General features: G+C 38.4%; 1 protein-coding gene across 1 annotated transcript in view; it reads right to left on the bottom strand.

Moving 5' to 3' along the window:
- LOC124555400 (serine proteinase stubble) overlaps positions 1–16914 on the bottom strand; it is a 221380-nt gene that overhangs the window by 23967 nt on the left and 180499 nt on the right. The window contains exons 5-7 of the mRNA XM_047129296.1: positions 12214–12379; positions 7564–7713; positions 7085–7227 (exon numbers count right to left, since the gene is read on the bottom strand). Coding sequence (XP_046985252.1) covers positions 7085–7227; positions 7564–7713; positions 12214–12379 — 459 coding nt within the window. The remainder of the gene's footprint in view (positions 1–7084; positions 7228–7563; positions 7714–12213; positions 12380–16914) is intronic.

The following is a 16914-nucleotide window of genomic DNA, read 5'->3' as shown; positions in this document are numbered from 1 at the left end:
CAAAGAAACTGGTACATCTGTCTAATACCACCGTGGTAGACGAGTACTGTCGTGCTTCTGGTGCTAAAATCAATGCCGGTAAATGCACCTTTGTCAACATTCAAGGATTCGATGCAGTTATTATACCTTAGGCGAAGCGTGTCGAAGCCCACACCACTCTGGGGATGATTATCGACAAATGCTCGCTAAAAATGAATGCAAAAAATTGGAAGCAGGTCACCAATAAAATGCAAGGTGCCATCTATGAAAACAATTGGCGGTTTGTTAACATTCTCCAATGCATACAACTCCTCAGCAGTTATATATTCAGTAAAGCATACTATATGGCCCAACTATTTCCAGTCCCCAAGATGCAGGCCAAACACGTGATGAATCTCTCTAATAGATTTATCTGGCAAGGGCATCTGTTCAAAGTGAAATACACCACGCTGACGTCTTCCAGACAGGCCGGCGGACTCAACATGCCTGACATTAACCGAAAGTGTACTGCGTTATATACTAAACGAATCACCCATTTGTTGGACAAGGAACCTCTCAGCGTAACCAGTTGGCTCTTCCGAACCTTACAACCTACCGATATGCACCCACCCATTGATGTAGGTGAAATACATTACAAACTACGACATGTCAAGCAGTTTTTTCTTGAAGTAAGCTATATTGATGGACATTATTTCACGCAGGATTTACCGACGACGCACCTGTTATTAAAAAGATGGACATCTCCAATAGTCCAGAATCCCATTGAACCTAAATACCCGAGTGTTCATTGGAAGGCAGTTTGGGACAACGTAAGTTTAACTGTCCACACTGTTGAAGTGGCGTCCACATGGTATATAGTGGTAAACGATGTTGTACCCACTAATGAAAGGTTGCATATAATCGGTTTAAGTGACAGTGATAAATGCGTCCGCTGTGGTCTGGTCAAAACCTTACGCGATTGCTTCACTTGTGGCGGTCATCTCATTAACTGGAAATGGGTGCAGCAGGGGCTGGGCCTGACTACCCGCAGCAGCCCAGCCAGCCACTGCACCGACATCCTGCTCTGGCCGGACACGGAACATTTTCCCGCTACCAAGAACAACACCGTGATGTGGCTATTAGGACAGTTTGTGACATATATCATCATCCACAATAGTGAAGATAATCTCATTAGTTTCGAGGCTTACATGAGAACGGCATGCTGGAAGATGAAACGTTACCCAAATTTCAGGAAGATGTTTGCTAACATGTTAGACATAATTTTTGAAAAACAAGGCGTAGGGTAATTCTCAATGTGGGTAAGGACACAAATCACATGCAAGACTATGTAGCGAACAAAATACACAACGAATAAGGGGTTACACCTGTTCCTAGGACTGCTCCAGACTTCTCAATGGTGTTATTAACTTCATTATCACGTTTTCATTAATTTATGTTCCTGTGCATCTCTTGTTATCCGTTTGTATGCTCCAAATGGCTTTGAGTTTGGACGGTTATGAATCAAATGACAGAACTGTCATTCTAGTTAAGACAGTCAATTATATATATGTTTGCATTTTGGTTCTATGTCTCTGTCTGGACTGAAGAGGCTATTGTCAGTTTACTATTTTTGTTCTATTTTGTAAGCTTACAAATGGCACTATATTGAAATGTGTTCTTCAGTCTATTGTAGGATACAATTCGTGTTGAAACAGTTCCAGCACTTCATTATTTTGTTTTTGTGCTTATGTACATATATGGTTGTTTTAATAAAGGAAAAAAATATACCATGTAGTGCCCCCATGAGCATGCAGAAGTGCCACAACACTACATGGCATGCACTTGAATAAAGTCTGAAGTAGTGCTAGAGGGAAGCGACACCATGAATCCTGCAGGGTTGTCCATAAATCCGTAAGAGAACGAGGGGATGGAGATCTCTTCTGAACAGCATGTTGCAAGCCATTCCAGATATGCTCAATAATGTTCATGTCTGGGGAGTCTTGGTCAGTGAAAGTGTATAAACTCAGAAGGGTGTTCCTGGAGCCACTCTGCAGCAATTATGGATGTGTGAGGTGTCGCATCATCCTGCTGGGATAGGATGCTTACGTATGTGTCACCTCCCAGAGTCATATCTAGACATATCAGGGGTCCCATATGACTCCAACTGCATATACACCACACCATCACAGAGCCTCCACCAGCTTGAACAGTCCCCTGTTGACATGCAGGGTCCATAGATTCATGAGGTTGTCTCCATACCAATACCTGTCCATCCGCTCGATACAATTAGAAACAAGACTTGTCTGACCAGGCAACATGTTTTCGGTCTTCAACAGTCCAATGTCAGTGTTTACAGGCCCAGGAGTTGTGTAAAGCTTTGTGTTGTGCAGTCATCAAGGGGACGCTAGTGGACCTTCAGCTCCAAAAGGCCATATCGGTGATGTTTCGTTGAATGGTTCACATGCTGCAATTGTTGATGGCAAAGCATGGAAATCTGCAGCATTTTGAGGAAGGGTTGCTCTTCTGTCACCTTGAACTTTTCTCTTCAGTCATTGTTGGTCCCATTTTTTCAGGATCTTTTTTTGGCCACAACGATGTTGGAGGTTTGATGTTTTACCAGATTCCTGATATTCATGGTACACTCGTAAAATGGTTGTACAGGAAAATCCCTACTTCATTACTACCTCAGAGATGCTGTCTCCCATCACCCGTGCACCAGCTATAACACCACATTCAAACTCATTTAAATCTTGATAACCTGCCATTTTAGCAGCAGTAACCAATCTGACAACTGCACGAGATACTTGTTGTCTTATATACACATTACCAACCACAGAGCCATATTCTGCCTGTTAGCATATCTCTGTATTTGAATATGTATGTATGTACCAGTTTCTCTGGTGCTTCAGTGTATGTAATTATCAGTATTAATACTATTCATTGAGAAATAACATCAAGGTTATATTTTCATTCCTGTCTGTATTTTAAAGGATCTGCAAGATTCATGAAAGAACATGAGACTGACAAAAATGTGTGCTGTAGAAGATGCCTTTGCAACACAATGATATGTGACCCAATGATTCAAATAAATGGTGTATCAAAAACTGACCATGTATGACCTACAAGGCCTTAGACCAGTACTTGTACTGTACTGACTGGATGGAAATGGGTGATTAAGACAATACACTTGTTCTAGTTCATGACTGACTTTGCTGTACTACTTTTGAACATTTCCTCCCTCCCTGAATGTTCCTAAAAACCTAGAAATGACATTACCACTGTCATCAAACTCTCAGCTTATGTAATGCTGACTGATCAGAATTTAATCTGTCAGTTGTCAAGCCATGTGAAATGTCACCTAAATGTATTTGATGTGCCATTGAGCTTCCCTATACTTGCATGCTATGTGCCAAAAACAAATACAATAATCACTCTGTCAGAACCATTACATCCAGGTCCACATAGATTGTTACACCACACTAAACAATCTTGTAATGCTGTAAACAAAAATTTGATTAACAGATGGCACTGTAAGTGTCAGAATATGCATACCAATATATGCACTGCACATGGCTGTTCCTCAGTTTGGATCTGAGAAACCCAACATGACCATCTCCATGAAGGATTGAGCACTGCTGGTAAAGCTCTTTTCAAGAACAATGTCTGTGCACCAGCACCCTGCAGAAGTTCTGGATGCTCATGGGTATGAAAAAAGGCATTGGTCTGATGTCTGCTAAGGGTCTGGAGAAACATATTTCAAAATTTGAACAGACAGGTTCTTTTGAGGTGCAATATGGCAGAGGAAGGAAAGCAGTTGATTCAATGTCTGTCAACAATATAATCATAACATTGCAGGGGTCAAGCAGTGCTGTGCAAACATGCAGTGCAAGGGGAATTGCCCAAATATTTGACATGCCTGTGAGCATGGAAAATCATACAAAATATCCTGCATTGCTATCCATACAAAATCACCTATGTTCAGGAGTTGCTTCCTGTTGATCTACCAACAAGATAAACCTCCACTCTGGAATTTCTTGCTTGCATGGAAGTCCACAATGAATCACCATGGAACATTCTGTGAACAGGTGAAGCTCATTTACATCTCTAAGGATATGCCATTTATGCAGAATTCCAGAACATGGGCAACAGAAAATCTACATGCACATCAACTGGTTGTGGCAGTTCCATCTACTTTTATTATTTCATTGATCGTTGATTGTTCTCGGTGTCATCATACTGTGTTGCTACACTGGCTGAAAAAATGGGTTGTGGATCGCGACATTGACTACTGAAAATTATGAAGCTGACAGATGCACAGTTACGTTTTACAGTACTTTAATTTCACTGTTCACAACCCCCCCCCCAATAATACACAGTTATATGGTGAGTGCACTATTGTTTAATCTTTGACAAGTCTCATTAATAGTTTTCAGGTGAAACTCCACATACTGCTACAATAGTTTCTTGTTGAACATCTACAAGCAATAAAACCTAACCAAAAAATTCACAGTTCTTGGAGAACAATCAGGTATGTATGGAGCAGACATTGTCACTGTTTTTACACAAAGCCTAATTGTTTAACACTTATTCCACAGTTAATTTGAAGCATTGTTGTTGTTATAACCAACACAGGTTTCTTCTCTGAAACTCAGCTGTGTACTGACTGCCTTGTGACCAAAATTCGTGCTTATATGTCATCACAATAATCAGTACTGAAATTACACATTTTTTGAAGTTAAATTTACAGAAATTACAATTAAAACTTAACTCATTAAATTAACTGAATACATCGACAGATTGCGTCTTTTTAACAGTTTCTTCTACTACAAGGGTTAAGCCGAATCATTTGTTTAAATCATAAAATTAACAAATATAGGTACACAAAACTGTTATTTACTTTGGAATTAATTAAGGGCTGGCTTTGCTAATATGTTTTTGAATATAGCCAAATACGTACTTTATCATCTATTTCGTCTTCCAAACATTTATAATCAGTGCAGAATTTATATTTGTTTATATGTCAAAAATAGAATTTAAGTTATGAAACAATTACTGATTTCACCCTATAATGAAAGATACTAACTGGGAACAGTCGAAATAAGTTAGGAAAATCAATTACATACATAAAACTAAACACAAAATTAGATCTGGTGTTATATTCAATTAAAACTGAGGGCCAATCTTTCTCTTTTATGAAAATGCAGATTATATTCATGTATGCTAATGGCAAATAGTTAAAAGTAACAAAATGAATTTAAGGAGGCAGATGCCAAAACAAGAGGGGAATTAAAATCATCCCAGCTTGCTTCGTCACATGGCACCACTTTATTCCATAAAGGTGACTCTGCGGTGCAGTTTAATGGCATCGATTATCATAGGGCAATATTTTTTCAAGGAGATAAGTCATGTGGGTCCTACTACTTATACCATCACTGGTAAATTCTGTGAGATTCTTTTAGACACCAACATCATTCCAGCCCTTCATTAGCATTGATGTGTGGGTAGGAACATTTTTATGCAAAGTGGTGCCCCTCCACACCTTGCACAACCAATGAAGAGGCATTTCAGATATGCTAGAATTATAAACCATCATTTCCCTACAGCCTGGCCATTCAGATCACCTGATCTTAATCCATCTGAATTTTGGCTATGAGGCATCTGAAAGATGTGTTCAGTGCTCCAGTTATGAACATAGTTGAATTGAAGGCCACAAATTCTGAACATGACCCTCCAGACATCCCGATCTGGTGTGGAACAAGCTGTTTCTTGATTTCAACTTGTGGTAGAAAATGGTGGACAGAATACTGAACATGTCTTACACTAGTCTTGTGTCTACAGTCTGACGAAAATTACAAACCAGTGTTGTTTTGCTTGTTATGCAGTTTTTGTTCCCTGGGTGATTAAAAACAAATTTTTTCATCTGATGTGGTACAATCTTGCCATGGTGGATGGGCTTACCTAACCAACAATGCCGCAACTGTTGACTGTCAAACTTGGGCAGTCATGCACATTGAACAATATGGATAGTGTAACGTGCAACTCAAACCAGAGCCAGCACACTGTGATTCAGTTGCCATTTGTAGCCAATTCCATTTATGTTAAGATGCTTACACCATCATCTGTTCATAAAATTTTTGTTAAATGTTTCTTTGTCATTTTCAGCAATGGTGTTCTTTCTACAGCATTTTGAAACTGGAACTTTAATTATGGACATCTTGCACGTCTCATCTATTTCCAATGAGCTTTCAAATAAGTGGACGCATGCAATCATCTGCAACATTAATTCAATAGCCACATAGTTCTGCTCATGGAGTTGTGTGATGTCTACAAAACACAAATACAGTATTTTCCTAAAGTGACTGGCAAAGTGAAATTTTTCTTGACAATGGCTGATCATGCACTGAGAGGAATCAAGTGCTCTACATGATACACATTCTTTAACCAAAAATTCTGACTTTTAATTTATAGCATTGATTCATTTTCCTAAGAAGGTGGAGTTAAGCAAGCATTTCAGAAGCTTGTTAGAGTGGCACACAGATCGAGCTCTGTATCTGAGGCATCACACGTCAGAAATAAAAGTAAAACCTGATAAAGTGATGATGTAGAAAGTAGATTCAGTCACAAAGTGAAGTTATATACTGTATGAAACTAGACAAAGATTTTAGAAATGATGTGCAACAAATCAAATTGCATGAACTTGTGTTGTGCACTGACCAAAGTCACTGAATGATTATCACTTTATTTTCATAAATGTAGATAGAATAAATGGACAATGTTGTATAATACCCATCTGCATCTGTATAGATTAACAGAGAGCTTCTTACAGAAATTTATAGTTTTCTATTGAGGAATAGTTTTTATCATCTTGAAAAAAAATTGGTGTTCTAAGTGTGCTGGGTGACTGAACTATAAGTTACCCAGAAACAATACCAGTAAAAAAATAAGTCAATGAGTACCATTCAAACAAGGGCTCATTCTTGGTGAATATCAACTAAATGTGGGAAGTGTAGTTGCAGTAACAAATTATTATTTGAAGATAACTACAGTCAGTAACATAACTTTCAGCTAAAAGGGAAAAATACTGTTGTAAATACTAGCTGTTCAGATTACTAAACATTCTTCTTACCATATGTTGTGTCAGTTTTTCCCCATCCAGCAACAACACCTGTGTGTCCCATAAATGCTTCATTATGCTTAGGAAGGCATATAGGTAAAATGTTTTCTCGGTAGAAGACTGGCCGTGATAATCTAAGTAGAGCCAAGTCAAACCTGAAACAACAATGGAATATGTACTTTACATGCATGAGCATATTTACGGTGAAGTGGGCTTTATTATATATCATTTGTATGAGCTTATGATTTCGCAGTGATTTTGCAAAATACATATTACATTAGTATGACTTCACAGTTATTGAAACTTACTTTTCCTGGGTGTTTTATATATCACATTTATGACATAAATGAAGTAACATCTCATTAACAATCACTTCCCATTTTTGTAAAAAATAGGTAAAATTTGTATGTTTAGACCACATAATTTATAATGTCTATGCCAGAAAACATTAGTTATTCTACATTAGGATAATCTTCCAAAGCAAAACTCACCTGTCAGGCTGTGTAATCCTGAATTGGAAATTTGGGTGAATTATTTTCTTTATGACTCTGAATGTTTCTTCTGGAAGGGGTTCCATGTACTGACCAGTGTTCTGTGTGTCATATTCACCCAGAAATACAATTATATCTTTCAGTCGTGCCCTGTTAAAGAAAGTTTGTGCTGGATTTTTTTGTTGCAAATGAGAACTTCTATGGTAAATTAATTTTAAAAAAATATAAGAATATTTTTTAAAAGCCCTGACTAGGTGTATCATTTATATTTCACATAAAAAGTTGAAGTGTTTCATTAAGACACTAAGGGATAAACATGAGAAAATATAATAGCAATGAAGTATAATACAGTAGCAACATTGCAAGAAGCAGAGTCTGTTAACTTATACATGCTTCAAAATACTGCAACAAAGTACTGGTGTTCTTCCAAACCTGAAAATGTTAGTGTTCTTGGATTTCCCATCTTTATCCTGTGAGGTTTTAGTATCTTCATATGTTATGGTTTTATGGGATTTTTAATGTTATTTACATGTCTAGTTATCAGTGATGATCAATTCTGAGAGTGGTTGAGGAAGCTACGAATAGAAGTAATCTTTGAATAACAAAGATGAATTTTGAGTTGGCAGTGTCAAATGCTGTTTGTTTGGGAATGGTAGATCTTGTCAAGATGAGTCAGCATAATGGGGATAGTTAGCAGAATTCATAATGGGCAGTTAACTACAGTATCAGTGTGAAACAGGGTAATGATGATTAGTGACATATTGTGTGTGTGGTTACTGGAACTGCGTAAATATGTTGTGCTCTGTTTTGCTGCTAATCTGCCATAGGGAGAAGTAATATGATATGACTTAGCTTGCACCATTATATGAAGATGGATAAAAAGGACGGAAGACCAGTGTTCAACATCCTGTCAACAATGGAGTCATCAGAGACAGAGCACAAGCTCAGATTATGGAACGATGGGAAAGGAAACCAGCCATGCCATTTCAAAGGAACCATCCCCGCTTTTGCCTGAAGTGTCTTAAGGAAATTATGTAGAACCTAAATCTGGATGACTTAATGGTGATTTGAACTGCTGTCCTCCCAAATGCAAGTTCAGTGTGATAACCACTTCCGCTCAGTGCCATGATGGAAACAGCAGGACAGTGTCACAATTCTAATAAAAAAAATTTACAAAATTAAAAAAATGCTTGAGATTAAAGTGAGATTTTAAATTTTTGTAGTCACCTGCCCTGCTCTTAGGCATTTCTGCTATGCTCCTCTCCTGACATAGATACTGACAGAAGGTTCATATTATTTATATTTTATTTTGTACTGAATTGTGATACACAGATGCAAGTATCTTAACATCTTTCGTATACGTTCACACAGTAACTTCATATGTCATAATGTAACTCGTACCTTACATAATCTTCATTACACATTAGTGCACGGTACAAGAAATAAACAGTGTTCCTCGTCAGCATCAAGTAGGAATTTCTTTAACTAAAAAAGCAGCTTCATAATATTTAAATTCTTTCATAAAATATTCCACAAAAATTATATCTAATTACCTATGTATGGAAGCTCTCTGCTTCATATATTATCTTCTCTTGGCTTGTGTACTAAATATGATACAAATCTGGTCCAAATATTCTGAAGTTCATTTCATAAAGCAACAGATTATCATGCCTTCAGATTATACAAGTAACTTCAAAAGAGGAAAATTTGCAGTCAGCTGCCTGAGAGATTAATTGTTACATTCTCCAAGCAAAACTATCTGTAAAACAACCATTATCACTCTTTCTTTTTCAAAATAATTAGTGAAGAACAGTTTCAAGTGCCAACTTCCTGTGTGGTGTCAATGCAATCGAAACTAGCAAACCGTTGTCATAAAAACATATCAACAGTTTCTGCTAGGTCATTGATTTCATACTGTTTCCCACACAGGAAATCTACTATATTTTCAATGTCTTAGGCTTCAAGAAACAAATAAAAACAATTTTTCTTACACATTGAATTTGTACTAATATTAATTTTTTCTCTTTCTTCACATAACTAACATTTTTTGTTAGGGTTAATATCCTACTAAATACAAATTATTCATTGTGTTCATTGTGCAACACTACCTCACTTAAAGAATTATGCATGACTTTGTTGCTAGCATCCTCCTAGTATTCATTTGAAAGGTTTGGGAAACAACATAATATCTAAATCATGATGATGGCACTGCAATTTGAACTTATTACCTCTTGAATGTAAGTCCATTTTCCTAATCATTCTGACACATAATTTATTAACCTCATTATTTGTTTCACACACTATCAATTTAGTAGCTTGTTCTTTTTTTTTCTTCAGAATGCCAGGCAAGAACAACCATGAACTGTGACAGTTGCAGAACTATGAAATGATTAAGAAAAAATAATTGTAAATACATAGTGTTTATTGAAACAATGTAGGATATTGAAAACAAAATGCAAGGCTGAAAATAAGAAACTGAGGGGGAGACAAGTTAAAGAATTCAACTGAGACACACAATGAAGGAAAAACTTATAGTTATACAGAGAGTTACAAATAAGCCTGTGTTCCCTTTTCTAGAAGAAACTGAAATGTAAGATGACAAAATTAAAATAAACAATTAAAAATAGCCAGGCATTTTCAGTTTAAATGTTAGTTAACTTCAGGGTGTCATTTTGACTGCTGAGTAGTAGAGAAGTTCTGTACAGATGCTACAGAGGCACCACTAAATTTGAAAACAAGGTTTATTGAGGTCTTCATGTTAGTAGAAATATCTTTAAAGAAAAAATTATTTATTTGCAGATTATGACACTGTTGAAATTTGTAGTAAGAGAAGTGAACGATACTCTCCAGTTGGGCCTCACAACAGGAATGTTGCTGCATGTTACATCTAATGTGCAATTTGAAGAGATGTAAATAACAACTTGTCAAAGCAGAATTCAGATGTGCAGCAGTGTCAGCAACATAGAATGCAAGGCTTAGTGTACCTAATGCTTACTGAGATTACAGTTCAATTTCCCTTTGTAATAAAGATAGTGAGACACACAAGGGTCACTCCAAAAGAAATGCACACTATTTTTCAAAAAATCCATCTTTTATTCTAAATGTTTGAAAGTTTTACGGTGTGTAGATACATCCTTTAGGAACAATATTTTCTTTTCTCCAAAAAATTTCCATCCCTCTCAACTGCCTTATGCCATCTTGGAACCAGTGCCTGTTTACCAGCACAGTAAAATTCTGGACCAACCTGTTGGAGCCACTGTTTAGGAGCATTCACAAGGGAGTCATCATCTTCAAACCTTGTTCCATGAAGAGAGTCTTTCAGTTTCCCAAAGGGATGATAGTCACATGGATCCAAGTCAGGAATGTAAGGTAGGTGTTTCAGTGTTGTCTTTTGTGATCGCTTCCATGGTTTTTTTGACTGACGTGTGGCCGTGCATTGTCGTGCAACAGCAAAACATCCTGCTTTTCCCAATGTGGTGGAACACAATTCAGTGAAGCTTGGAGTTTCCTCAGTGTCGTCACATATGCATCAGAATTTATGGTGGTTCCACTTGGCATGATGTCCACAAGCAAGAGCCCTTCGGAATCGAAAAACACCATAGCCATAACTTTTCGAGCACAAGGTGCGGTTTTGAATTTTTTTTTCTTGGGTGAATTTGCATTATGCCACTCCATTGATTGCCTCTTCGTCTCTGGTGAAAAATGATGGCACCATGTTTCATCACCTGTCACAATTCTTCCAAGAAATTCATCTCCACCATTCTCGTACTGTTCCAAAAGTTTGCTGCATACCGTTTTTCTTGTTTCTTTGTGAGCCACTATCAACATCCTGGGAACCCACCTGGCACAAACCTGTTTTTAACGCCAACGCTTTCAGTATTCTACAAACACTTCCTTCCCCTATCCTAATGTAGCGTGACAATTCGTTTACTGTGATGTGTCTGTCAGCAGTCACCAATTCATTAACTCTCTGCACATTGTCTGGAGTGTGTGCAGTATGAGGCCTGCCACTGCGAGGACAATCCTCAATATTGCGTGCCCGCTTTCATCACGTAACCTTCTTGCCCACTGACTAACTGTCCTGTGATCGACAGCAGCATCTCCATACACCTTTTCCAACCTCTTGTGGATGTTTACAGCACAAGAATTCTATGACAGACATTGCTTCTGATAAATGTCAAATGTAGCAACCATCTTGAAGACATTCTGTGACAGCACCACTCACGGGAACAGGTTGAACTAAGTTTGAAAACAAGCAGGAAGGATGTATCTACACACTGTAAACTTTCACACATGCAGAATGAAAACTGTATTTTTACAAAAATAGTGTGCATTTCTTTTGGAGTGACCCTCATAAAACATACTTACCAAGGGAAATAACAGAACCCTGAACAGGAGTAATGTAGTGGTTCAAACTAACATCAAAATTGTATAACTTGATATGTGTATAAAATTTATGTTACCAATACTGACATGTAACTGTCACTACCTTAAGTTTCTCTATCATGTAAGTATAATATATTCTTATTTACACTGGTAAGTCATCTTTCTGCTTATTTGACAAATTGAGGACTTTCATATACTAAGTTGCGTAATTATCTGAGATCCTCATTTTCAAATAATGGCCTGTTACCTATACAGACATCTTACCTATGTATACAGTGGGCTGCTGTTGCAACATACCACTGACTGACAAGCACTCCTCCACATTGGTAACCCGCTATGCGAATGTGTGCTTGCCAAGGAAATTCCCCAAAGTAAGCCTCATTGCCACCAATTATTCGTTTCTGGAAAGTAAGCTGTGGTGTTCCACATTCTGAAAAGATATTCACCAATTAAAATGCAAAATATAACTGTAAAAGAAAATATTATTCAGTCTACATAAGGGTCAACTTCAACACAGTCAGTTCATTTATGTCTCATAGTAACACAACTGACAACAAAATTTATGTAGAAACTCAGAAGATGTAATGCTTTTTTTACCAATTATCATTTTTTTCTTACATCAATATTTAAGTTTCGATATTAACAAGTAAAAAGGTTGCTACTCACTATTAAGATGAAATATTGAGTTCAACACAGGAACGGTGAGAAGGCACTTACATATTCGTTTTCAACCAAAGTCATCTTCAGAAAAGAAAATACACACACATTCATTCACACAAGCAAGCACACCTCACACAGACATGGCTGCCATCTCCAGCAGCTCTGTCTGAGATGTCAGAGATGGTGGCCATATGTGTGTGAGAGAGAGAGATGTGTGCCGGGTTGTGTGAATGAATGTGTGTGTGTTTTCTTTTCTGAAGAAGACTCTGGCCTAAAGACAATATTCATGGGTCTTTTCACAGTGCCTGTCAGCAACTCAACATGTCATCTTCATGGTGAGTAGGAATCTATCTTATTCTTATATTGTTGATGCTCTAACCTGGAGTTTCCATTGTTTAAGTTTCAATATTTCATTTGCTGGCGTATTTTACATGGTTTCACGTATAATATTTTCATAAAATGCTTAACAAGTCACACAATACTGGTAAATTGACAGTTTGAAGCAGCTGTCAAAAATTCTTACTGCATGTTACATTAAATAGTAATATCAATGCCACTCCCATTAATGTGCTATATGTCTGGGATATTTCATAGGTTCCATTTACAGTCAAAGACCCACAGGCGCCAGAATCTTATTCTTCACACAGGAAATTGGCTAATTTCAAAAACATGTTGTTTCCAAGTTGAATTATTCAGCCTTCTACTGCATACCTTCATATTTCCATTTAAAAATGTGCTGCTTTTCTGGTGTTATTACTTGGGTATTGATGGCACCCAGACTTTCAGCTCTATGTACTTTGGGCAGGAATTCAGTTGTCTACGAAAGTTTGAAGAGTTGCATCACTAGCTATAGAGGTTTGCTTCTCCAGATGCCAGAAATTGGAATAATCGGCAGAAACTGTGAGTAAAGACGAACATTTTTCCTGGATATTTAAATGCCCAGGCCTTCCTTTTCCCATTGCTATTCGCAACTTTTTAAAATCATTGTATTAGAATATATATGAGGCAGACAGAAAAAAGCGAGTAAATTGTGTGGTGTCACCGCCAGACACCACACTTGCTAGGTGGTAGTTTTAAATCGGGCGCGGTCCATTAGTACATGTCGGACCCGCGTGTCGCCACTGTGTGATCGCAGACCGAGCGCCACCACAAGGCAGGTCTCGAGATATGGGATAGCACTCGCCCCAGTTGTACGGACGACGTAGCTAGCGATGCACACTGTCGAAGCCTCGCTCCTTTGCCGAGCAGATAGTTAGAATAGCCTTCAGCTAAGTCCATGGCTACGACCTAGCAAGGCGCCATTAGTAACATTGCATGTATCTAAAGAGTCTCACTTGTATCGCCACAATCTCCAGATGTACCAAAAGGATGGATTAAAGTTAAGTATTCCAGAAGCTACGTACATTTCTTTATAGCATTCATTACATATCCTGTTTCAGACCTCACGCCATCCTGCTTTAGCTTAGCGCGTGCCTTTCGGCTTCCTCTCATTGTGTCTAGGCTGTCTTGTCTAGACACAACATTTTTGGCGACAAGTCAACGGAAAGGGTCTTGTTCTTTCTAATTGCTTACATTTACTTGTGTCATGGCTTCGCCCCCCCCCCCCCCCCATGAACCATGGACCTTGCCGATGGTGGGGAGGCTTGCGTGCCTCAGCGATACAGATAGCCGTACCGTAGGTGCAACCACAACGGAGGGGTATCTGTTGAGAGGCCAGACAAACGTGTGGTTCCTGAAGAGGGGCAGCAGCCTTTTCAGTAGTTGCAAGGGCAACAGTCTGGATGATTGACTGATCTGGCCTTGTAACAATAACCAAAACGGCCTTGCTGTGCTGGTACTGCGAACGGCTGAAAGCAAGGGGAAACTACAGCCGTAATTTTTCCCGAGGGCATGCAGCTTTACTGTATGATTACATGATGATGGCGTCCTCTTGGGTAAAATATTCCGGAGGTAAAATAGTCCCCCATTCGGATCTCCGGGCGGGGACTACTCAAGAGGAAGTCGTTATCAGGAGAAAGAAAACTGGCGTTCTACGGATCGGAGCGTGGAATGTCAGATCCCTTAATCGGGCAGGTAGGTTAGAAAATTTAAAAAGGGAAATGGATAGGTTGAAGTTAAATATAGTGGGAATTAGTGAAGTTCGGTGGCAGGAGGAACAAGACTTCTGGTCAGGTGACTACAGGGTTATAAACACAAAATCAAATAGGGGTAATGCAGGAGTAGGTTTAATAATGAATAGGAAAATAGGAATGCGGGTAAGCTACTACAAACAGCATAATGAACGCATTATTGTGGCCAAGATAGATACGAAGCCCACACCTACTACAGTAGTACAAGTTTATATGCCAACTAGCTCTGCAGATGACGAAGAAATTGAAGAAATGTATGATGAAATAAAAGAAATTATTCAGATTGTGAAGGGAGACGAAAATTTAATAGTCATGGGTGACTGGAATTCGAGTGTAGGAAAAGGGAGAGAAGGAAACATAGTAGGTGAATATGGATTGGGGGACAGAAATGAAAGAGGAAGCCGCCTGGTAGAATTTTGCACAGAGCACAACATAATCATAACTAACACTTGGTTTAAGAATCATGAAAGAAGGTTGTATACATGGAAGAACCCTGGAGATACTAAAAGGTATCAGATAGATTATATAATGGTAAGACAGAGATTTAGGAACCAGGTTTTAAATTGTAAGACATTTCCAGGGGCAGATGTGGACTCTGACCACAATCTATTGGTTATGACCTGTAGATTAAAACTGAAGAAACTGCAAAAAGGTGGGAATTTAAGGAGATGGGACCTGGATAAACTGAAAGAACCAGAGGTTGTACAGAGATTCAGGGAGAGCATAAGGGAGCAATTGACAGGAATAGGGGAAATAAATACAGTAGAAGAAGAATGGGTAGCTTTGAGGGATGAAGTAGTGAAGGCAGCAGAGGATCAAGTAGGTAAAAAGACGAGGGCTAGTAGAAATCCTTGGGTAACAGAAGAAATATTGAATTTAATTGATGAAAGGAGAAAATATAAAAATGCGGTAAGTGAAACAGGCAAAAAGGAATACAAACGTCTCAAAAACGAGATCGACAGGAAGTGCAAAATGGCTAAACAGGGATGTCTAGAGGACAAATGTAAGGATGTAGAGGCCTATCTCATTAGGGGTAAGATAGATACCGCCTACAGGAAAATTAAAGAGACCTTTGGAGATAAGAGAACGACTTGTATGAATATCAAGAGCTCAGATGGAAACCCAGTTCTAAGCAAAGAAGGGAAAGCAGAAAGGTGGAAGGAGTATATAGAGGGTCTATACAAGAGCGATGTACTTGAGGACAATATTATGGAAATGGAAGAGGATGTAGATGAAGATGAAATGGGAGATACGATACTGCGTGAAGAGTTTGACAGAGCACTGAAAGACCTGAGTCGAAACAAGGCCCCCGGAGTAGACAATATTCCATTGGAACTACTGACGGCCGTGGGAGAGCCAGTCCTGACAAAACTCTACCATCTGGTGAGCAAGATGTATGAAACAGGCGAAATACCCTCAGACTTCAAGAAGAATATAATAATTCCAATCCCAAAGAAAGCAGGTGTTGACAGATGTGAAAATTACCGAACAATCAGTTTAATAAGCCACAGCTGCAAAATACTAACACGAATTCTTTACAGACGAATGGAAAAACTAGTAGAAGCCAACCTCGGGGAAGATCAGTTTGGATTCCGTAGAAACACTGGAACACGTGAGGCAATACTGACCTTACGACTTATCTTAGAAGAAAGATTAAGGAAAGGCAAACCTACGTTTCTAGCATTTGTAGACTTAGAGAAAGCTTTTGACAATGTTGACTGGAATACTCTCTTTCAAATTCTGAAGGTGGCAGGGGTAAAATACAGGGAGCGAAAGGCTATTTACAATTTGTACAGAAACCAGATGGCAGTTATAAGAGTCGAGGGACATGAAAGGGAAGCAGTGGTTGGGAAGGGAGTAAGACAGGGTTATAGCCTCTCCCCGATGTTGTTCAATCTGTATATTGAGCAAGCAGTAAAGGAAACAAGAGAAAAATTCGGGGTAGGTATTAAAATTCATGGAGAAGAAATAAAAACTTTGAGGTTCGCCGATGACATTGTAATTCTGTCAGAGACAGCAAAGGACTTGGAAGAGCAGTTGAATGGAATGGACAGTGTCTTGAAAGGAGGATATAAGATGAACATCAACAAAAGCAAAACAAGGATAATGGAATGTAGTGTAATTAAGTTGGGTGATGCTGAGGGAATTAGATTAGGAAATGAGGCACTTAAAGTAG

Source organism: Schistocerca americana, chromosome X (genome assembly GCF_021461395.2).
Source record: "Schistocerca americana isolate TAMUIC-IGC-003095 chromosome X, iqSchAmer2.1, whole genome shotgun sequence".
Classification (NCBI taxonomy): domain Eukaryota; kingdom Metazoa; phylum Arthropoda; class Insecta; order Orthoptera; family Acrididae; genus Schistocerca; species Schistocerca americana.
The sequence above is the reverse complement of the archived record's forward strand: the minus strand, read 5'-3'. Positions and strand labels throughout refer to the sequence as shown.